This window comes from Corvus moneduloides, chromosome 7 (genome assembly GCF_009650955.1).
Source record: "Corvus moneduloides isolate bCorMon1 chromosome 7, bCorMon1.pri, whole genome shotgun sequence".
Lineage (NCBI taxonomy): Eukaryota > Metazoa > Chordata > Aves > Passeriformes > Corvidae > Corvus > Corvus moneduloides.
Window position 1 is genome coordinate 2,670,786 of NC_045482.1, and position 23,847 is coordinate 2,694,632.

The 23,847-nt window shown below is 47.4% G+C and overlaps 2 protein-coding genes across 3 annotated transcripts in view; both read left to right on the forward strand.

The window, feature by feature from the left end:
- Positions 1-2,859, forward strand: part of ABCA12 (ATP binding cassette subfamily A member 12) — a 104,327-nt gene extending 101,468 nt beyond the window's left edge. For both annotated transcript variants that reach the window (XM_032114071.1, XM_032114070.1), the window contains exon 54: positions 542-2,859. In XM_032114071.1, coding sequence (XP_031969962.1) covers positions 542-661 — 120 coding nt within the window. In that variant the 3' untranslated portion in view covers positions 662-2,859. The remainder of the gene's footprint in view (positions 1-541) is intronic.
- Positions 2,860-16,742: 13,883 nt separating this feature from the next.
- BARD1 (BRCA1 associated RING domain 1) overlaps positions 16,743-23,847 on the forward strand; it is a 40,737-nt gene continuing 33,632 nt past the window's right edge. Inside the window, exons 1-3 of the mRNA XM_032115062.1 lie at positions 16,743-16,949; positions 17,057-17,113; positions 20,492-20,637. Of these exons, the coding sequence (XP_031970953.1) occupies positions 16,795-16,949; positions 17,057-17,113; positions 20,492-20,637 (358 nt within the window). The 5' untranslated portion in view covers positions 16,743-16,794. The remainder of the gene's footprint in view (positions 16,950-17,056; positions 17,114-20,491; positions 20,638-23,847) is intronic.

Below are 23,847 nucleotides of genomic sequence, written 5' to 3' on the forward strand. Positions count from 1 at the left end.
CAGGTTTTGTGGGAGGACAGCTCAGATTTTTGAATATGCAAATATGATTGCAGGGAGTGTTCTGGTAAGAATCCTTTCTGTATTCATTAGCTGCTGTTGAAAGGAAGGCTGTTACATGTGATTTTATACACCTCTCTCTACACTCTGCAGTTGTGCGTGCACAGATGTCAATTACACAGAGACAGATGGGTTTATGAAGTAATAACAGGACTGTATTACAGTGGGATCGAAATGAGTCACTGCATGGGCATTGCCTCGCTGGTGCCTCGGGAACCTGAGCTGCAGGACAATTAGGTTCCGTGCAGGAATGTCTGCCTTCGGGTCCCGGGTGTCGATTCCGCAGGACAGGAGTGCACATCCATTTATTTACGTTAGCCCATAGAAGCCCAACAATTTGCAATTCTCAAATTCAGCGTGAATCCATCCCTGAGTGCGCTCTCCAGACTCACAGTCAAATGAACAGCCATGCCTTTTTCATATTCATCCATATCATAAATTATTTATGCTGTCACATACTGAGTGTTTTCCTTTAAACTTCTAGGTTTTCATCAACTTTGCTAAAGATCAAGCAGATCCCGATGGCACGGATGCAGGCCCTGATGTGACGCTGGACAGCTCTGACACAAGCAGCCAAGCTAGCACCATAAGCTCCATCTATTGAAGGGATCCACCCACACAGGATCATAGAATCTGGGGAAAAGACCTGACAGCCCCTCCAACCCTGTTTTCAATGATTTTAGGGTGATGGGGATAAGCAGTCCCATTTTCTTAAAGTGTTTTGTTTTTTGATATGCACTTAATTTGTCACTAGGAACATGGTAGGTGTTTGAGACTGGCACTTGGTTACAAATCAGATTGGTCTTTCCACTGGTTCTTTTCCCCCCCCAGTTCTTGTTTTATGATCACTGTAATAGCTGTGAGGATTTAGATAACATCACCTGCTGCTCGTGGCCGTTTGTTTACAGCAGATGTGGCTGTGCTGGAGCAGAGGAGCTGTGGGCAGTGCAGGGTGTTTGACCACAAAGCAGCCCCCGGCTGCAGAGGAAAAGCCACGCTCCACTTCCTGCTCAGCAAGACTTCCTGGGTGACTGAGTGAAAGTGGCTCAGTTTTGACAGGCTCCCCCCTGGGGAGATGGGGCTGGTGGCCTTGCCCCTCCTCACAGGGGGTTGTGAGGGAGTAGGTGTTCCATACTGACAGTCGCAAAGGCCACTGCTGGGGGCCACCTTTGGTAACGACATAGAGCTTATCTGGTTATGTCAGGACAAATATAACTATTTTAAATGTTAGTGCTTCCAGTGGTTTTGGTTTGTTCCTGTAGCTTATTCCAGCTCTGTGTAACTCCTCGAGTGAGTCCTCTGGTCCCAGGCAGTTCCTGGCTCCTGGTACCCAGTGGAAGATGATTCCCCCACGAGCCCCTTTCTCCTTCTGGCTGGAGTTCAGGGCTGCTCGGGTATAGCCGAGGAGTGGTACAGGGCAGGTCTGTTGGTTGAATGCTCTGACAAGAAGAAGCTCTTTGCTTCCTAAGATTGTATTTCCCTGAGCACAGCAGAAGCAAGGAGCATCTCCCTTGCTCATAAACCCTCCATCTCCAGCAGCTCTGCCTCTCTGTGTCCTCTGCAGTGACCTTCCTCCTCAACCCCACATGCTGGCTGCCCCCGTGACTCCGGAGCTGTGTTTTCCCACATAACAAGGCATCATTAGCTCCTGCTTCAAAGACTCTGCCTGCTGGCTTTAAAGGAGTGCTCTGCCCACCTCTGAGAGCAGCCCCCAGCAGCTGAGTTCAGCACACCACCACACACATCCTGCTCTCCTCCCCCAGAATGATTAATAGATAGAATAGTTTAATATGATTCTTTATTATATGTATCAGCATAAGGGCCCAAAGACTCGGGTTTGGGTCAGGGCACTGACGTACATTCAAGCACAAAATGAACTTAAACTCTGAGCTCAATAAACTTGCTGTTGCTGGTAAAAGAGATTGCAGATAAAGCCTTACCTTGTGAGACCTGGGGTGGCCCATACAACGTGCCTGGGTTCACCTACACAATTCCAGCCAGGTGGTTTCTTTTTCCCTTTTTTTTTTTTTTTTTGCCTTCTCACAAAACTAATTTGAGTCAAAGGAGCCTTTGATGAAAGCTTCAACGACACATCTTTCTTACCCGGATCATGAGTTTGACTAGGTCAGCTCCTATGTGATGCCCAGGTTCGCTGAGAAAATTGTGCAAGGAATAGGTACTTTGTGAAATCCCAAACACCCTTGATATTCAGTGGGATACTGAAGTTCAAAGTTTAGCTGCTGCAAGGAGGTCACATCCTCTCCTCGGTGTTGGTGTAAACTTCTTACTGATAGCAGGAGGAGTTTTATTATGGATTGAAAGTATTATTGAGCTTTGAATTATGCCTCAACCTGCTGACTGTAATTAAAACTGGGGTTCAGCTTCTTTCCAGAATGCATTTGACACCTGCAGTTTATAAGTAACTGAAAAAGCTGCCCAGACAGCCATTGTAGCTTCTATTATTATGTCTCCAGCTCTGCAAAAGCTCTTTTTTCTCATTTTCATTGCACATCTTACACAGATCACAGTATAAAATTAAGCTTTTCTCTAATGGAGGGCTTGTGCTCCCTGCAAAGGACTCGGAGCATGAATGCCAATGATTTAAATGCAGCCTTGTAATACCAATCAGAGTATTATTTTATTATGTCGATGGCTTTGCAACTGCCAGTGAAAGATGGATCTCCAGACTCTGTCCAGATGTACTTTACATGTAATTGAGGGAGACTGATACAAAACTATTCTTTTGTTCCTTTAGAGCCTACTAATCAAACAGGAAAAAAAAAAAAAGGAAGTGATTCATTGGAATACTTCATTAAGTTGCAATTTAATTGTGTGAAACAGAGTTTTGAGGGGGAAAAAAAGCAAAAAGCATCCTTTGAATTTCCACCCAATTCTGGCATTAATAGAAACATCTGCTCCATGTGAAATGTGTCACGGCCATGATACATGCTCCCCGCTCTCACTCGCAGGTAAAAATAAACCATCTGCTCCTGCAATCAAGGCTGTGGGTATTGGTCCAAGCAAGCCAGAGTTTATATCCTGGGGGGAATTTAACTGAGGCCCGTGGAGAAGCAGTTACAACTGTTTAGGGGCTTGAAGCATCTGGCAAGGAGGTTGTATATAACGTCACCAGGGGCTGAATTACCTTTCGTGCTGCATTACAAACATCCCCATTCCCTGCAGAGCCTCAGATTCATCCTGTCCCTTTTGGAGGTAGGACACGCTCCAAGCTCAATTCCAAGGCAAAAATCTTGGAAGGCAGTACTCTCCTGCCTCTGAATACCAGCTCCATGCCTCTCATCACCTCTTGGTCTCCCTGAGAAGGTTGCAGGGGTGGCCAGGAATATGGAGCACTGACTGAGAAACCACTGATAAGAATCTGAAAGGTTTTGAGTAGGGTCTGCAGGGCAGGAGAAGGATGGGGTCACTCCTCCATCCTCACCTGTGGGTGTAGTAGTGGATGCCCCCACTGCCAGCCCTCTCTGAATCCGCTCAGAAATGTTGGCTTTACATGACTCTGCTTTCAAAATGAGCCACCAAGCTGCCTCCTTCCTCTGGCCTGAGCAGGGAGCTGAGATTGCTGCCCCTCGAGCACTGCGTACCACAGCACATCACCTCTCCAGGAGCCAGAGATGAGTGCTGCAGTCCAGGGGAAACAAACTTCTCATCTTCCTCCTTTAATGCAGTCTCGCCTCCGTCACCCCAGTAGCCCTCCTGGAGGCAGCAGTGCCAGGCTGAGCCCTTCCAGCGCGGCCACACGGCCCCGGTGCGTTAATTGGAACGGGCTCACCCCGGCTTCATTTAAAATGCTCTGGCACATCACACACACACGGGAGAGGCAGTGCAGGCACTAAACAGGGACAGGGAGTCAAGGAGGAATTTCAGAATTAGTTGTGTGCATTGCAAGGCTGATTGAAGGCATGTTTGTAATTGGAGCTGTGGACTTGGAGACAATGATTCAAATCTCCATCCTGGCTCTCCTTCATTTATCACTCTGTGCTGTTGATGAGAGCACGGTGCTGCTCCAGCCTGATCCTTGCTTAGCTTCTCTCTCCGTGCACATAGCCACTGAGGGTTGGCTTTGCAGGATCAGAAAGGGTCTGGCAGGGGCTGAGGAACTGTCCAGAGGAGCTAGTGTTAAGTAAAATATTGCAAATATAAATTCAAGGTCTCTAACGGGATTTTTTGGTCCTTTCATGAGAGCTACAGGAGTGGTTTTGTTACTGGGTCAGTTCAGAAAACATTTTTACAGTCAAATGAACACATCCAGGTAAACAAAATTCAGTGACTAGTAAAGCTCAGGAGCTGGTGATGCCCACAGACCTGCAGCTTGTGAGGAGTCACTCCTGAGATCCAGAATTTGCAGGATCCACCCTCCTAACAGGCTCAGTATGGGGCTCTAGGCTGTTGTAGGAGCTTCAGCTTTCTTCCATTGCTGCAGCTTCACTGAAGCTGCTGTGAGGGTTTTTGGCTTTTTACAAGCCAAGAAAAATATCTGTCTCTTCACTTAATAGGGGAAGGGTTATTTTGTGAGCTGGTGGAGAAAGAAAAATGGGTTTTGGATGGCAACAGCACATAGTATGATTTTACTCTTTTTTTTTTGCGGACAACAGCTGTGATCTTGCATAGCTCTAACAAAGTATCAACAGCATATTAAAACTGAGCACAACACAGAAAAGCAGCAGTGGGGAATGACAAAAAAGTTGAATTCACCAGAATTATTATTCCATGGCAGTATTTAAATAAAAAAAAAAAAATCACTCTAATTAATTTAGTTGTTCAGGGAGAGGATGGAAAGAAGGAAGATGGCTGTAAAATAATAAGAGCAACATTAGTAAGGGACACAGCCAGCACTTGCTGTTGGCTCTGCTCCTCATGCTACTCACATACACAGCAGTGGGAAGCAGGGAGCATGATGGGGAGCAGACAGGGGAGTGCAGCCCTTTTTGGGCCAGACCAGACTCCTAAAAATATCTGCAGAATGCACAAGATCACCCCAGGGAGTATCAGAGTTCTGGGACCGGAGGCTGCCCCACATCATGGTACAACCTGCGGCACCTGGATGCTGGCACGTGCCAGAATGGAAGAGTCACACTGGTTGAGCCTGGGATGAAGGACACAGATCCTTGGGCCTGCAACCCATGGAGCAACACTTGGAACCAGTCCCCTCTCCCAAGTGCTCATCCTGGGGGGTGCAGCCCCCACTTCATTGCTCACTGCTGCTGGAGGGCACTTCTGGAAACAAGACCTTCACTAGGGAGAGCAATCCTGAGGGCCCTGTGCCGGGGGTGAGACAAGTAAATGGTAGCATTCCCATGAGCTGTAAGGCTCAAAGCAACAATCCCACCATCTCCCCAGGCTCCAAAGTAATGGAGGTACTTCAGTTTTAAGCAGTGAGTCTTTCACTAGACCAGCATGTTGGGTAGAAATGAAGCATCTCTTAGAAAGAGGTCAGGTCTTCACTGACAAAGGAAAAACAAAGGACGGCCACGACAATTTATGGTGATGCACATGAGATGAAATCCAGGTGAAGACAGGGTAATAATTGAGGCTCTTACCTCCATTAGCAGGTCAAGGTGAACTCTCAGCCCTCTATTCTCCATGTTCTGGCTGCCAGCTGAAGGGTTTTTGCCCAGCCCTCTGCTTGAGTGTGCACTGCCTGTTTCCCAGCCAGAGACAAAAAAATTGAAGCACATCCAGCGTGTGACAGGGAGAAGGAAGCAGGATGATCTGCCTCTCCATAACCAGACCCAGCTGGGTTATTCCTGCACAAGACAGCAATGAATTTAAGTTAAAATGATACCAACCAGATTGAAATGCAATTAAAGGAGTCCCCTTAGGGTTGCACATCCAATTAGTAACGTACCTTTAATTACACCAGTGCAGTTTCAAACAGACACGTGCTGCGAGAGCCATCAGCACAGAGCTGAAGCCTGCTTGGTGACCCATATCCGTGGGGCCCCAGAGGAGTTACACGTGGGTTTGCATCACCAAGAGTGGCCTGCTCCTCCCCTGGGGAAGAGCTTCGGGGGTGGCCCAGCCTGGCCTGGAAGCAAGGCAGAGGAGAAACACAAAAAACCTTTTTCAGCTGTGTAAGAGCAGTTTTCTCCAACAGACAATTGCTGGAAAACAATTAAGATCCAGGTGCTTCTAAAAGGTAAGAGTTTCTCACACTTTTTTTGTACGTGACATTTCCCTCTTGCGGTGCCAGAACGTGCCCTGCCTCCAAGAACTGTGAAAGTTAAAGCACTGGAGTTGACTTTGATATGAAAACTCATTAAAAAATTAAAAATGCAAACATTAAGAATTGCTAGAAACACCAGAGCACTTCCAGATGTCCCTCAGCCATCTCTGTAGAGTTACATGAGGTAAAAGAACTCAAAATACCTCCCCACCTTTAACCTTGAGCATAATGCCAGTCCCAAAGCAGCCAGATGCAGTGGCTGTGAGTCTGGAGTATGGTCCTTGGTCTGGAGCATGGTCCTTGGTCTGGAGCCTTAGTTGAAGTCCCTGTCAAAGCCTGTAGTCAGGCTGCTCTGGACAGCAGCAGGCTGTGCAACCATGCCTTGCTCCCCCAGGTTCTTATTTAAAATCCTGTCTAAGAGACAAAATAAAGCTGAAGGAGACTCTCCTTTGCCCACTGAAGCCTGAGGGCTGGCGTGTGTCAATAACCCAGGTACCCCATTTTAATGCAAACTCGCATCACCTTGCACCACACTGCACCCTAGGATCAATTCGGAGAGGTGCATGAAGCAGGTGCTTCATCCATCTTCACATGCTCCTCCTCAGTGTTTCTTTAAGTACCTTCAACGTCAGTAAAGTGAACAAAAGTTGAGACCATAGGCTTAATCACATTAACAATTATAATCATTCCCATCCATCACCACAAAGCAGCTGCGGTGCTGCTGAATCCGTTCTGCTCCAGGAACCCGGGGAATTTGATCAGCCAGACAAGGGCAGCTCCAGGCTTGCCATAAAAAGGAAGAAAGCACTTGCTCAGCCTGACTCCTTTATTCACTGTTTTTATGAGCCTTCAGAGCCTCCCCAGAAATTATTAAAGCCTCTCCAAGGAGCGCAGAGCCGCAAAGGGAGCGTTTCCTCCTGGGCTGGTGCTCACACTGCGATAATGCCCTCCTGAATATACCAGGGCTTGGGCAGTGAGGCCTCTCCTTTCACCTGCTTCCTGCGACATCAGCATTTGACCATCCTCATTACAGACTCAGCAAGTGGCTTTTTTCCCCCCATAATCAGCTCTTTGCCACACATGAGTGGATGGCAGCAAAGGCAAAGCTGGGATGTTTGTTATAAACCACCCTGGCTTTGAGGGAGGCTCCTGCTCCTCGGGGTCAGGTCATAAACTGGGATGTGTGAAATTGGGCAGGATTAGGGAATACCATGATATTGCAGCAATGGGGACCTTCACTGGGAGGATCTGGGCTGAAGACCAGGCAGTGTACAAGCATGTGCAACCTTTAAAGGTCCTAGAGCTAGAGCTGGGCCCCCAGACGCCTGCAGGGGTGGAGGTGTTTGAGGAGGAACGGGATGGTTTGCTCCGTGCCTGCTGCCCTGCCTTCCCTGACAGTAGGGTAGCAGAGCAGAGGGATGCAGCTTCAGACCGAGTTCATATTTCAACCATTCCAGAAATCCCATGTGCCAGAACGACATAACTGTGCCGGCCGACAGGAAAATGTCATTACTGGGTGAGTGTCAGTGACCCATGAGAGCAAAAAACCTTCACGGCTCCCTTGGAGAGTCTGGATGTTATAGGGGTTATTTTTCCACTGTGAATATCCTCCATGGGGTGATTTCAGGGCTTGAAATCAGCTCGTATATGATACTAATATAGTGCCCCTGTGAATAATAGAGCACTGCTTCTCCTGTCAAGTGAAATGGGAGAGGCAAGTGTCCCCCCAGGACTTCGAAGTTTCTGTATTACTCACCAGCCTCATCCTGATAAATCAGAGCTGCTGTGTTGTACTTCCCTCCCACCCCCTTTGGCATTTTTGAGCTCTGGCTTAAGGCAGGGTGAGCTGGCTTGGGCTGTGTAAGGGAGCACTCCGGCCTATGTGGCTATATCAGTCCTTGAAATCACCTTAGGATGTGGGAAGCTGTTTTCCCATCCACCCAGGCTGTGACATGCAGAGGTGCTCAGCACTCATCCAGTGAAAACAGGAGGGTCTGTGCCAGGGCTTTCCCATCCCCATGGGCCTATTTGCAGAGTGGGGCAGGAAAAAGGAGCCTGTCCAAAGGGTTTGGATGGCTCAGGGCTGGGGGTCCCAGCAGCAGGATGGGGCAGTGTGGGTGCAGGGCTGGGGATGTGCGCTGGCTCTGGGAGTGCAGGGGAGCTCACAAACCATCCTGCTTCCCTCAGAGATGGATCAAGAGGACAGATTGTAGGAAAACCAGAGCACAAAAATAGGGGTTGTGCTTTCAGCATGGTACATTTGAGTGACAGACCCTGATAACCCAGAGGGGAGGGTGCAATGGTGTCATCCACTGTAATGGTTTGGCTCTCTTCCCTGCAGAGGCTGGAGAAGCCAGACTGCTCCCAGGCCAAAGGGAAACAGCCCCCATGGCTCACGGGTCAGACCACTGTTTCTTCTGGAAGTTTATAGCAATCCTATTTGTGGATTAAAATGCAGCTGCCAAGGCTGCTCGTACAGGATTTACGACGTGGCCTCAAAATACAGGGGAGAAGGAAAGCTGAACTCTCCTTTGATGTTTGCAAGTGTAAACTGCAGACCTGAGCTGAACACACTGTAAATAAGGACCATTAATCATCAGCTAAGTGCCGTGCAGTTGCTGTTATTTATTATAACAACATAAATCATCAGGAACCGCTATCATGTTAATTTGGATTTAGTATGGATTAGTATGGAAAAAAGAATATCCTCACCTATTTACAAAATACATACCTTTACTTGTAAACACATACAGATGTGCTGTGTCTTTTGTTCCTTAGTCTCCTCCAGCTAGGAAGCAAGTCAGGGAAACGCTCTGGGAGCTCTGCATGTGAGGGATTGCCAACAGTTCAGGCCAAGCTGCAGCCCAACAAAATCTCTCTTGTGATGACACAGTAAATCAGCACTGAGGGGGAAGCAAGACTAGGAGGTGTTGGACCTGTTTTGCCACCCCCAGCCCTCCTTCCAGCCCCTGTGCTGGCACTTCCCACCTACTGCATTGCATCCATGGATCTCAGCAGTAATTCCACGGGTTTCCTTATTTTTTTATCTGCAGCTCAGCTCTGGCTTTCACATTGAAAAAGCACCAGGCATGGGTTTTGTGGGATGCTGGAGCCTGCTGCTCCTGCCTTTGGAAGGAAGGCTTAGCAGGGAAGGAGCATTTTATTTAAAATTAAGGGAGCATTACCCACATATTTCATATTCTCCAGAAATGCCAGCTGTACTACTTGCTGGTGTATTATGTCTTCCCCCTGATTTGACTTTATTCAGGCTCAAAGGTGGGGCTGAGACATTCATGCACCAGAGCAAGGCTGGAAGGACACCAACCTGGTGTTTTGGGTGTGGAGCTCATGCCATACTGGCTCCATCCCTCTCCATAGATAATTTCTAAATTTGGTGGTGACACAGCTTCACTGCCCAGGGATCCGCATCTTGATGCTTGGGCACAGCATCTGTCTCTGCCCTCAAACACTCAGGTGTAGCTGGGGGGTCTGCTCTAGCACTCAAAATAACTTGAATTTTTTAAAGTTGCTAAGAAATCAACAATTTCATCAAAATCAACAGCAAATTTCTTCCCAAAGTCAGTCCACAATCCTGGTTATCTGCTTTATCCTGCTTTATAACTGGAGGTGCTGAGCGCTGACTGAGGGCACGGAGATCCCTGACCAACCTCATGGAGGTCACCAGTGCTGCTTTAGCTGGAGGTTAATCCTGAATAAGAAATAGGCCTTGATATCTGGGAAACAATTCTGGTTTGCATTTTTAAAATGTAACTGAAGGGAAATAAAAAGGATTTGATTTTTTGGGGTGGCCCAAAGATTTCCCTTAGACTTGAAGCTGCAATGATACATTTAAAAACACTCACAGGTACAAAGAACAAAAGCAATGTTGCACCTGCACTTTGACTCCAACGGGTCCAAACCCGCAAGTAATTGCCTTTAATGGTCTCTGTCGTTTTTAACCTGTGTTTTGTGAGTGCCAGATGAACAGACATCAGACCAGGGTGAATTTCTCCAAGCACTGAGCCAGAGCTGAGGTTTGCATAAATTAAAACTGGGTTTATTATAATAACTCTAGCACAATAGGGATAGTATAATAAGATTAATTAGAGGAGGGCTAATAAGAGGGTTCAAGAACCTGCACCCAGGTTCTTCAGCCATTTCCTTGGACTTGTATCCCACTCAACTCAAAGACAACCCAACATTTAAAAGCCACTGCAGAGCCCTGACAGTGTTTTCCCGGAGCATCCAGGCTTGCCTCACACCGACCATATGTCTGTCTCTGTCTGCTAGCAGATTGCACCAAATATTTTCCTTTTTTATGGTGGCTGAGCAAACAAACACCATCTGTGGGGCTTGCCGAGGGAAATCCTGGCCCCCTCAGTGCCAACGGGAAGGCAGCCACACATGTCCATGGGGCTGACACTTCTGACATCCACAGCCTGAGACAAGAACTTTCCTCTGCTCCTCATCTCTGCCCATCCACACAGTTGAGTCAGGACCTGGCATTTTGCAAGCAGATTTAAACTCAGATTTTATTAAAGAAAACTTGGGTCCCATCAAAGCAGACTGCCTAGCCTGACCCAGGTTAGTGGGACTGCCTTGTAGCTGGAAGAAGGCGAGAAGGCTGTTTTTTGGTTGGCTCTGTCTTGGATGTATCCACCCTGCCAAGGGCTTTGGGCACTTTCCAGCCATGCTGAAATCCCTCAAATCCCAGGACTGATGGGGATCTTTGGTCTTGTTTGATCTGCTTAAAGCCAGAGTTCTGGTAGGGCAGGTGATGGGGGATGCAAATTATTCCCTGTTCAAACCTCATTTCCTTTGGTAGTTAAAGCTCTAGGGGGGCACCACTTGGAATGGAGTGTCTGTGCCATCCATCTGTGCACCCCAGCACTGGAGAGGGGAGCATCAGCAGTCACTGCAGCAAAGGTGTGAACATGGTCCCTGGCTGGGCACAGGGTTTTCTCATGTTTCGCTGTTCTCTGTTACTTGTCTTTCTGCGGGAAATCCCTTTTCTGGTCAAATCAGAAGGGTAATTTAAATTTTGTAAAATCCCCCACGGTTTTGATCCATGTGGGCATTGACAGAGATCTCCTGCCGGGCGCTGGGCCCAGAGATGCAGGTGGAAATTACCTGTCACCTCTGTTGCTTTTCCGCTTGTGCTTCTGCAGCGCTGGGTCCAGAGCTTGTGCTCTGACCAAATCTTTTCTACAAGTGCCCTTTGGATTTAGCAATTCTCACGGTGAAAGCAGAACCAATGAACCACAGGCTTCTCTGCTGCTGCCTTTAATTAAAAATGCCATGTCTAACACCAGCAGATGTTCCTGCTATCGAGACTCGAGGAATAATTTAATGCCATGTAATGCAATGCTGACTGTGCTGCTTAGTCAGAAAGTGTAACAGACTTTATTATTATTATTATTATTTCCTTTTGGGGATCAAATCCCTCAGTATTTGAAATCTCAAAACTTGGTAGTCTAACAGCCCTAATCAATTACTGCACTGAATGATCTCAGCAGCCCCATGTCTGTCAAACCAGTGCCGCAGCCCACGATGCCTCTGCGACCACGGTGAGCTCACAGGGCTTTGGGTGTGGAGCAAAACTGGCTTCAGAGGGGTGGCCCGAGGAGCAAATGAAGCCTCAGTTAAAGCCTTTGATTCAGACATTTGGGGAGAGAGGGAATTCAAAGATGAGGCTGTACCTCCTCCAATCTTTTCTTTAGTCTTCTGATGAAGAGGATCCATCCTGTCGCTTTCTGTGGGTGCTCAGCACGTCGAGCTGAGCACCCCTTCCTGGCAGCATGCAGTGGTTTCAGGATGTGCCCTGTATTCAGGTGGATGAGAGCAGAGGGATCCCTCTTCACAGAGCTTTGGCTCTTTTAACCCCTGGGAAAACAACTGATTTACAAAACTCAATGGAACTGCTTCCCTCTGCATGCTCCTTCCTGTTACACAATGAATCACGTAATAATTGTATGTTTGTTGAGAAACAGCTGGGGAACTTCACTAAATGAATAAAATATCAGGTAGCAGTGTATTTCCATAAAAAAGTCTTTACCAGATGGGCAATTCTTTGAAACGAAGCACGAGGTCGACGAGGATTTTTTACCTTCCTCGTCAGCCAGGCAGCCGAGCCATCCTTCAGCACGGGTTTGGCTCCGGAGCTCGGCATTGTTTGGAAATCACATTTCCAGTCCAGCATGGTGAGGATGAGCCTTGCCTCAGCGGGGCACGGAGCTGCTGATTCATGCACGCACCAAATGCCTCTGCCTCACTATATCACACCACTGCTGAAACCCTTTTACTGGCTCTCTGTCATGTGACAAATTTATTTTAAAGTGTGCGGGCCTTATACCGCCTGGAATGGCTTTACTTGTACTTTAAATACTGCATAAACCAAATTTAGAGATATATTTCTTGCTTCCCTCTGTTCCCCACATCACTTTTTTTGCTTCTGACTGTCCAATTGGTTGCAGTAATTCACTGCTGAAGAAGACATTTCTTAGATTTCCAAGAGCGCCAGCTCCTTAACCTTTATAAAATTAAGGAAAATGAATCATTTGTGACTTTTACATCTTTCTTGAACGCAAGTATTTGTTAGATGCAGGCTGCCCAGGGCAGTGCTTTGCCTCAGTTTAACTTAGTTGTAAATGTTTGTAAATTCCCACATAATGTCTCAGCACAATGGAAACTATGCGAGCATCTGTGGATTTATTGAGAGAGACACTAACCATATTTCAGCTGGAGGAAAGGAAGAGGAGGCACTTATCTGGTTTACTGTCCTATACAGTATATATCGGCATCTCATATTTTGCGAACATAAATGCCAGGTTGACTCAAGAGATCTATGGATCAAGTGTTGTTTGTAACCTGCTCTGAGTGCTTCAAATTGTGTTAAAGTTTCATCTCAGCAGTGAGCCTTTTGCCATCTTTCAGGATCCCTGGTGGACTGGGAGATGCTGGGAGCTGGGTTTTTGGAGCACAGGATTAGCACACAACAGCCAAGTAAGAGGGAGTAGGATGTTAAGGTTGCACCTGGCAACTCTTCATTTCTAAGGGAAAAATGGCAGGCTTAGCTTATTTTGTGAGTTTATCCTGATTCTGGCAACGTGAGGAGCAGGTCCCTGCCCCAGCTCCATCCCCTGCAGCCCGAGGAAAGGGGTGAGGGTGCCTTGTCCAGCTGTGTCCCTTACTGTCATCCCCCTCCTGCATCCAGGTGTGCTGGTGCATGCACACAGGATGGGAAGAGGCACCGTGGGACATGCCAGTCCCCCAGCTTGCAGGGCTTGGGGACAAGGTCCTCCTCGGGCAGCACAGGCTCAGGGCACCTGTGCCTGCCCCTTTCCCTCCCCCAAGACAGGCAAGGAGGATGCTGTGCCCTGAAGCAGCTCGCTGCAGTCAGACCCTGACAGACACACATCCGAGCCCGCCTGCTGCCCGCGAGCATCCGACACCTCCACGTGTCCCTTACAAGGTGTGCTTTTAACACAAAGGGGTTTTTGTTGCACTTCCACGCTCGCCTCCGTGGCTACTGTTCTTTCCCCAGCGCCGCTTCCCTGGCGGATCCGCGCCGCCGGGGGTGTCGGGCTGTCGGCAGAGGGGACACCGCGCCGTGTTATTAACGCAGCGGGGCTTCCCTGAGCTCCAGCGAACAACAGCCCATTACAGAGACACAGCCACACTTTCCACAGCGGGATCCGGGCGCGCCGATGCAGCTCCTGCGCTGTCGATGGCAGCGAACAGTCCCACGCTGCGCCGGGGACACGAGGCGTGTGAGGATCGGGGGGCCGGCACCCATCCCGCCCTGGCCCTGGTTCTGTGAGGACAGTGTCAGCTTCAAAGGCTGCTGTTTGACTTTCCAGCCCCTCCATGGATTCCTCTCTCACGGACAGGGATTAGGAGTTATCATGAATGCAGAGAGCATGATGCTGCTTCACCTTGTGATGTGTCAGCTTGCCCCAGACAACAGCAGCAAATGTTCTCAGATCCAACGAGCTGAGAGATTTCACAATTCCACATCCCATGTGGACCTCGCTTCCCTGCACCTTTGGCTCATATTAGTAAAAAAGATAAATATTTAGCCTTCCATAAGTAAAGAAAAAAAAATTCCCAATCTAAACCATCCCTGGCGTTCAGGAGCCATGGTGGGAACCAGCTACGAAAGCAGAGGAGTGTGACACTTGAAAACTGGAGAACCACCCTCTTAGAAGACATTAATAACTTATTAAGAAATACCTCCAGCCCTGATTTAACACCCATTTAAGCAGAACTCCCTCTGTCTAGATACGGTAAGGCTGGGACACCCCCCTGATGTCTGTTTCCTATGACTATCACCAACCAAATTTTGCAGCTCCACACCGCCATGTTGTTTTATGATGAAGTTCTCTCAAAGAATAACTTGCTCACTTTAATCATGTTTTGTCCGAGATTTATGGCTTGATGCTTATTCACTGGCGGAGCTTCTCCACGTGAAATGTCAGTAAGCCTGTTATAAATTGCTCCTGGCATTCCTGCTCTATCTTTTACTTGGCCAGGAGTATTTCTACCTGAAAGTGATAAATTCCTGCTATAACTGCTTTATGTGCTCCAGTAATTATGCTATAGAGGGATGGCGGGGGCTGCATCTCTGTGGAGGTACCACCTAAAAAACATCAGCCTGCAAAAGTGGGAGATTGGACTGAAGCCTGGGGTGCTGCAGGACATACAGGCTGAGGGAAAATCCACCCTGGAAACCCGAAATAATGGTGACTGGTTAGGTATCTCTGTCAGAGGAAGCTGAGGAATGGGCAGAAGAGAGGGGGAAGAAAATGAAATGTTTAAAGTCAGGGTGGAATAGCATTGGCATGGGGCAGGCGCCGTGCCTGGGCTGGGTGCCAGACATGAGGGGTGGGTGCCCTCAGCACCACGATGCCGTGACCACCCACCTGTCTCAGGCCCTCTTTGCATAGGGGATATTTATGCAGTGTTAGACATGTTTGTTATAGATACACAAACACTGGAAAGACGCATGTAGGAGCATCAGGTTTGGGTATGTGATCGATTCGGATGCTGTTGTGGTATCAAGATGGGCTGAGACCAACAGCACGAGGTTCAACAAGGCCAAGTGGGTCCTGCACTTTGGCCTCAGTAGTGCCCTGCAGCTCCAGGCTGGGGCAGAGGGGCTGGAAAGCTGGGAAAAGGTCTGGGGATGCCAGTGGCAGTGGCTGAACATAAGCCCAGGTAGGCAAGAAGGCCAATGGCACCTGGCCTGTATCAGGAATAGTGTGGCCACAGGACCAGGGAAGTGATTTTTCCCCCATGCTGGGCACTGGTGAGGCCACACCTCATGCATTTGTGTCTGGTTCTGGGCACTTCAGGACACCATGGACATTGAGAGGCTGGAGCAGATCAAAAGAAGGGCAGTGGATCTGGGGGAGGGTCTGGAGCACCAGGAATGGCTGAGGGAGTTGGGGGCGCTCAGCCTGGAGCAAAGGAGGCTCAGGGGAGACATTCTGGCTCTGCACAACTCCCTGACAGGAGGGGGCAGCCGGGGGGGTCAGGCTCAGCTCCCAGGGAACAAGGGAAGGGACAAGAGGAAATGGCTTCAAGCTGCACCAGGGGAGGTTCAGGTTGGACATCAGAAGAATTTCTTCACGTGATTAGACATTGGGAGGGGCTGCCCAGGGAGATGGTGGAGTCGCTGTCCCTGGGGGTGTTCAAGGAATGACTGGACGTGGCACTCAGTGCTCCGCTCTGGTTTACACAGTGGGGATCGGTTACAGGTTGAGCTCGATGGTCTCAGAGGTCTTTTCCACCTGTGTGGAAAATCACACTGTGAAAAGCCAGTGTGCATAAAGGAGACAGGGAGTCCTGCAACTTTATTCAAATAAAGGGGGAGAGTCCACTGGCACATACCCGCGTGGGGTTTCAGAGGACGCAGCCTCCTTTTATCCTTAACTCCTGGCCATATGTTGCCCTTTTCCTTTCCCCGTCAGCTGAGGTACGAGGAAGGTACAGCCTTTCCAAAAAGGCTACTACATATTCCCCGTTGAACACGTAGGCCATTTGCCCCTAAAGTTTGGAAGTTCAGACGCTCTGGGTTCTGCAATAGGCTTGTGCAGACCCGTTTCTCCTATTACCCTAACATTCAGAAGTTTAAACTGTCTGGGTTCTGTAACAAACTTGCGCAGTTTGATGCTCCTAGAGACAAAAAGACCCATTTTTCCTCAAGACTCTGAAGCCATTTTTTCAGACTTAGTCATTCTTGAAGACATTAACAGCCTATTTTTCCCATTATTACTGAAGACCCCCACCCATCGAGTCGTACGTGAAGACGTTAGCACCCGTTTTTCCTACCACACCCTAACTGACCCTGTGTTTCTGCGATCTCCGCCCCGAATTTCGCCCAGCCCGCCATTTCCCCAGCCCGCCCCTCACGGGCGGCCCCGCCCCGCTCCCGGAGCGCGGGAAACGCTGAGGGCGGGGAGCGCGCGCGCGGTTCCGGCGCCTGCGCGGTGGCGGCGGGCGGGGGATTCGGAGCGGCGGCGGGAAGCGCTAAGGAGCTGCTGAGGGAAGCCATGAGGGAGGCGCTGCGCGGACGCTCGGGCAACCAGCCGGCCCCGGGCAGCCCCCTACGCCCCGCCGCCCCCTCCATGGCGCCGCCCGGGCACCCCTGGTCCCACACCCGCGCCGCGCTGGGGCGGCTGGAGAGGGCGCTGAGCTGCTCCCGCTGGTAATGGATGTCCTCCTTCCCCCTTCCCCCCGCCGTTTTCCCCCACGCCTCCTGCCGTGTGGCCGCGCGTGTTAAAAGTGCCGCGTTTCTCCTTCCTCTGCCCACAGCGCCGGCGTCCTGCGGGAGCCCGTGTCCCTGGGGCAGTGCGAGCACGTCTTCTGCCTGTAAGTACTGGGGCTCGCCCGCCGCCGCCCCCCTCGCCGCCGTGCTGTGGAGAAAGGACGGGAAAGTGGGCACCGGTGGTGCCTTCTGGCTCTCCGGGGGACTGAGGAGGAGAGGAAAGCGGGAGCTGCTGTTCCCCTGTGGGTCTCCTCCCGGAATGCTGATTTAGGCTTCAGGATGCTGGCCAGGTGTGAAGGGAACCCTCAGTCTGATGGAGGGAATTGTCGGCTTTGTAGTGGAGTAGAATTCCAGAGCAACTTGCAGTTCTCATCATCCTCAACTCCTTTCTCTTTCTCCTCACATGAAGAAAAAAGAGCAGCTTGCAAAGGTGTTTCCTGTTTCCAAGGGGCTTTTCCTCTGCCCCAGAGGGTTGAGTGGTGCTTGTTGGTTTGGCCTTCTACCAAGACTTTGCTCCTTCAGATCTGCATCTGTTCCTGTTTTCATGCGCATCCAAACACGTTGGGATAGGCAGGATTACCTCTGCTTAGAGTTGGTCAAATAATCTGAGTGCTTCAAAAAACTGACTTAAATTAGAAACATTCGGCCAACAGGGCATTTCAGAGGGGGTGGTGGTCACGTTGCCTGTCGTAGGACAACTCACTGCATCGTCAGTACAGGCAGAGGCTGAAATCTTTGTGCCCCAGAATCGCATTTGGGTGAGGTGGTGGAAGCTTGTGGCTGCCCTGTGTGTCGCTGCTCTTCACGGCATGCACATGCAAACGGGGGGAGTTAAAAGGTCCGCTCTGTGTTTTAAACAGTTTCTCTGCACAGCACAGGTGTAAGCAGTCTGATAAAATCCCACCTTTGTTAGGGTGGAGAGGAGGGATGCTTTCTAACCTCTGCTTGTAAGCCAGCATAGATACTCAGCTTTGCTTCCTGTTAATCTACAAGTCACTGTGTCAATGAAAGTTGAGGAAAACCCTCCCCTCCTCCCTCATGGATGTGTATCCCCTCCCTGTCTTCAGCTGCACTTATCTCATAGGAGTTTACAGTGGTGAAGGCCTGAAGGGTAAAATACAAGCAGAATATTTCCTTGCTTTTTATTAAGGAGTAACTGATTATGGCACAGATGCCCTCAGCATCTCTTCCCCTAGTATGGATGTATTTAAAGATGCACAAATGATTTATTTCTCTCCAGACATGTGTGTTCTTTCCTAGCTGTGGCTATTAATTGCTGTAGAAGATTCTTGAAGAGGGACCTTTTACATGGGCACGTAGGGATGAGACAAGGGGGAATGGCTTCAAATTGAAAGAGAGGTTTACATTGGATATTAGAAAGAAATTCTTCCCTGTGAGAGGGTATGAGGCCCTGGCACAGGTTGCCCAGAGAAATGGCTGCCCCATTCCTGGAAGTGTCCAAGGCCAGGTTGGACAGGGCTTGGAGCAACCTGGGATAGTGGAAGGTGTCCCTGCCCATGGCAGAAGGTGGAATGAGGTGGGCTTTAAGGTCCCCCTTCCAAGCTGAACCACTCTATGGTTCTGCTGTCTAAAGGGATTTTTAAAATTCTTTGTTTCATTTATATGACCTGTCTGCAGATTACTTGGTTAAATATCTCCCAAGAGCTTGTACAAGTTATTTTTAAGTATGAACATGTGGCTTAATAAATATAATTGTTTGGGTGTTGGGCATCTAAGGCCTTGTGGTTTTATTTTGGATAACCCCTGATGTATTCTGGGTGGCAGGTTTCAAACACCCAGTTTGTTGAAGTTTTGTGGGGTTTTTATGAAAAATTTTCCACACATCAAGAAGACAATGCAGTTTGTATTGATGAGGCTGGAAAGAATAGCTAACAGTAGTTATGAGCACTCATTAGCAGCTATTTCTTGCTCCAGAAAAATGAGTTTATTTGCTATTATCTGAGTTATTGTTTGTGCTTGATCTTTTCTTCTTTGTATGCCTGACCTTTTAGCAGCATTTCATCTGTCCTTTGATGACTGAGTCTTGGGCAGTGGCTATTTTTTAAAATAAACCTAAGGAAATTCAGATTAATTTGTTTAGAAGCAAATTAGGTAGGGCACGGAGCCAGTCTGCAGTACTCTGATGTGGAGTGATTCTGGTCCCCTGCTGAAGACAGACGTTTATTAACACACCCAGGGAGGGTTGGGGCAAATGGCCGGAGCTGGCTTCTGAAATATGAAGTGAAATGTGTGAAACTAATGAACTGCAGAACTCAGGTCACACATGAAACAACGGGTTCTCCCTCGCCATGGTTTTGTTATGGACAGGGATATTTATCAAGATCAGTTTCTGCAGTTTTATTGGAGTAGCTGTGCTAGGTTACCTGCAGTCATTATCAGTTGACTACAAAACCCCAACAGCTACATGTAATTAAGACATGTTGTGGTATAAAAGCCATTCTGCATTTCCTTTGCAGTGCCATTTACAGGGGTGGGAAACCTGAGGCCAGCTTCCCTAGAGGAGACCTGGTTGGCCCTTCCCTTTGCTCCAAGTGATTTGTCAATATCTAGAATATGTTGGAGCCAAGAGCTGTGCTTCAGTCTCCCAAACACAGCAGTGCCTCAGCCACGAGGGCCTTTGCCTGTTTAAAGCACAAAACACACCTAGGCAGCAATTTTTACATGAGTAGTGAGACTTTGGAAATTAATTCACTCTTGGCTATGTGAAACTATAACCTGTATTTAATAGGATAGATTGGAGACGAGACATAACAATGGCCCTTGAATGTTGCAGTTCAGGTGGCAAATCATAAGGTCTTCTCACTGGCCTAATCAAAAGAATAAAAGCTTTCAGGCTGATATGGGGACAGTAGTATTACTGAGTAAATCTGTTTCCCCACCCATCCCACCATGATCATCTGACATAAGTGCTCTGAAAGACAGCAGTGATAAAATACTCTGAGCACCTAGAGATCCTCGTGGGACTTCATAGAGAGACGTGTTCACACAGGTGAAACTTCTTCACAGCATCAAGCAAATTTTAACTAGGAGAAAGTGGAAATGGTGGTTTACTATGGGTTGGCTTTCTGGCACTTGTTTAAAAATGGAAGGCTGCAGAATAGCAGATGTGTAGGAATGTGTAGTTTTAACTGTTTGAGCCTAATTGTTACTTGGAGACAAACAGCAGTGGAGCTTTTGAAAATTTGGATTGGCTTATGAGTGGAAGTCACAAGGCACCCTGTTTTTCATGACGGTGTCCTGATGAGGCTCTGGAAGTGGGTTGCTTAATTATGTTCGGCTTGTCACTTGCCATGATAGATATGTCCTGTCCTGCATTTGTGACTAACTTGTGTGGGCTTTACAACAGCGGATTGTCAGTGCTAAAATAAGAGATTCTCGCTGAGCGCTTGGCTGAGAAACGGTTGATGGGCGGCTACAGTAGATAACTTACACGGGATAATGATTTTCCATTTGCCTTTCAGATCCTGCGTGGGTGACTGTGTTGGCACCGAGTGCCCCGTGTGCCACGTGCCAGCCTGGGTGCAGGACGCACAGATCAACCGGCAGCTGGATAACATGATCCAGCTCTGCAGCAAGCTGCGGCAGCTCCTGGGCGCCGACGCCTCAGGTGAGACTCACCTGGATCCCTGGTGGCTGCAGAGTCCAGGCTGCTCCATTCCATCTCCCAGGCTTTACAGGGAATGAGCAGTGCAGCCCTGCTTAAAATTCCGAGAGGCTGTTCCAAATCATGTTTGGAAAATTTGATTTGAAGAGAACTGTCTATATGGATTGCTCGTTCTTTGAGTCTGTTTTACTAAGAAATCCGCATGAGCGGGTTAGTCCATAATTCATTAGAATCCGTCTTCCAAAATTAGATGAAAGTGGGAGAGATTGCCAAGTCACGTGGCACAAACCAGGGGCACGGGTTGTCATATCCTATGGGAGCCCCAGTGTGTAATGTTCTGCATTGTGTTAGGGGGGTCCTATTAAAGAATTAATGCAGCTCTTCTCCTGCCTCTTGGGTTTCTGTGCACTGAGTCGTGCCTGCTGTCCCAGTAATTTTCAGTTTAGGGTTTTTGCACGTGGGAAAAATTATCTATGGTCCTTGCCTAAAAAGGGAAGGAAGCAAGTCGTAATTCATTTATTTTCTGGTCCCTAACAATCAGCTAGTCTACTGCAGTGAAGCTTTGTCATTGCTGACTGTGCTAGAAGATTGCAGAGAACGTACTCTGGGAATTCATCTCTGTCGAATTTTAGGCTGTTTGTCAAAGTAGGAAAAACTGTAGTGAAATAAGCGTAGGTGATTGTGTGTTTCTTCTGCAAGCTCAGAGAGGAGCATTTATGTAACACCAAGTTTTAGAAAACATTCATTTAGTTGTCAGATACAGAATAGGTAACTTTTCCTTCATTGTTGATTCCTAATATGTTTGTCTAAATTAAAGATTCTTTTTCTATGTCTAATCCCATCGGCACCTTCATTCACTTATGGAATAGTTCTTTATTGACACCAAAATGCATTTTAAATGAGGAGGCTGGAAGCCTGTGTCCAAATGTAAAGGAATACATTTTATATAGATATAAAATCTTATGGTGATTAAATCTTCTGGAGCATAGAAAACAGACGATGGCTTAAATAGGATTTCAGGGAAAGATTTTAAGTGATGAAGGCTTTTAAAAGCACACTTGGAAGAGAATCATTCTGAGAGGAACTATTTGTAATGTTATAAATAAAGCATTTAAAATACAACATGGGAGCATTATTGATACTGTTTAGATGTTTTGGAGAACTCTTAGAGATGGATTAATTCTTAAAAAAATTGGTCTGATGTTTAACTGTACTGAAAATTGAATAATACATTTAATCCCATAGTTCTTCTAAAATAAAGTCTTCATGGTGTGGCTAGGCTGCAGAACTAAATGAGGTTCTTTTTATCATCCCTTGTTCTGACTTAAAAGCAGACACAGAATAGAAGTTTACAAGAGTGTTGTATATTAAATGATTCAGGAGGTGCCTTTCTGTCACTTGTAATCTTTGCAGTGTGCTAAGGATTAGTACAGTGGCTTTTTGGATATTTGATACTGAGGTTAGGAGAAAAACCTCCTGAGCTGGTTAACAGTTCACTCTCAGGAATGGCTTGAATTCGTAAGTAAATGAGCACACCTCTAAGAACAACTGCAATGTGTTGAAAAGGAAAAAAAAAAAGTATGGTTGAAAATCACAGCATTTTGTAGCTTTAGAGATTTTGAGAGCAATTTCTTTAGGTTGTTTTGTCCCTCATCTCTGGCAAATCCGTCACCTCCCATGGATGTCTGGATACATTAAGTTCTGCCTTGAACTTAACTTGGAGAATCGCGGGTTCTTTTCTCTTGTTAAGGACTTTCTTTCATATTCCTACAGCACTGTACTTCTGTCAACAATATTTTCTTCTCTTTTGTGTTAGAAGGTCAGAAATAGTACTTTATGTTCAAGTAAAGGAAATAGACCGAAAAATCAATCTTTCAGTGCAGGAAAGGAAGAGAAGCAGTTGAAAAAAAGAATATTTCCATATATTTGTTTTATGTCCCTTTTGCATATTTGCTGTGTATGCCTTGTTTTGAGACAGTTGTGGCTTCTCTTAAGTCTTCTGTTTGAGATCCTTGTTGACACTGAAATTTCTAAGTGCATCCTACTACTCATTGTTTTAGTCTCTGACAGAGCTAGTGCATGCAGCAAGTTGTGTGTTTTTCTTTTAAAAAACCCCACAGAACTGCTGCGACTGAAAAGGATAGGGTTGAGCTCACACTGACTATTTCAAATACAAAATCTCTGTACCCTGAGGTTCCACAGTAGACGTGAGAGGGATCTCACTTTGTATTCCATTGGGATAAGAATAGCTTTTGCCAAACAGCATGTGCATTGTAAGAAGCAGCAGCAAATAATTCAGGAAAGACTGCACAAAATAGCTACTACTTCCCTTTTAAATTAGAGGGAAACACAGCAAATGACACTCCTGGGGTGACTGAAAATGAATTGACAGACAACAAACCTGAAACTGGCTAGAAAATGCAAATTATAGGTGGAAAATTCAAGCTATAGGTAGGAAATGCTGAGCCTCCAAATTAATTCACTTGTTAGAGATTTTATATCCTTAGTCCGTGGCAAGGTGAGGAGAGCTGCCTGACCATTTCCTGCCCGGTGTTGCACCTTCCGAAGGGTAATGGGAAGCTGGCTGGAAGGCACCACAGATGGGGATGTCTGCAGCTCAAACTCTTTAGCTCTAATGTTGCAGTCCAAGACATCTTGAGAACTGATGATGGGGTTCACAGGTGGGTAATTAGTGAGAGCTTGTTGAATCATGGGCATAGTGTATATAAAACACGAGAGATGTTGATTTACAGTGATCATTTTGAAGGAAGTTCTAAATACTTAGGCAGACTTTCCTGTGTAATGTTCTTTAAAAAGAAGAGATTGCTGTAAATTTTCAGAACCATCACCAACCATTTACGGTCAATTTTACCTTATTCTTTGTAGAAATCTGCTTCACTCTTAACACATCAAACAGAAAGTCTTCCTCCCTTCTCATGCAGGGCTACACCTTGCAGGTGTTGGTCAGAGCTTCCTAAGCTCGTGCTGATGCTGGTGGACAGTCAGAGAGATCAACTTTCAATCAGCCTTTATAGTATCATGACTTTGTTTCACATTTACTGGACAAAAAGATGTTGCACTCCTGTTTTAACAGATAACACAGCATTTCGTGGATGCTATGACATTTTTCGTAATATCTAAAGGTGAGGTTTTGAATAGCTGGAATTTCTCCCTTTCCCCCTCGGTGTTGAATACTTAACTTGCAAAATAATC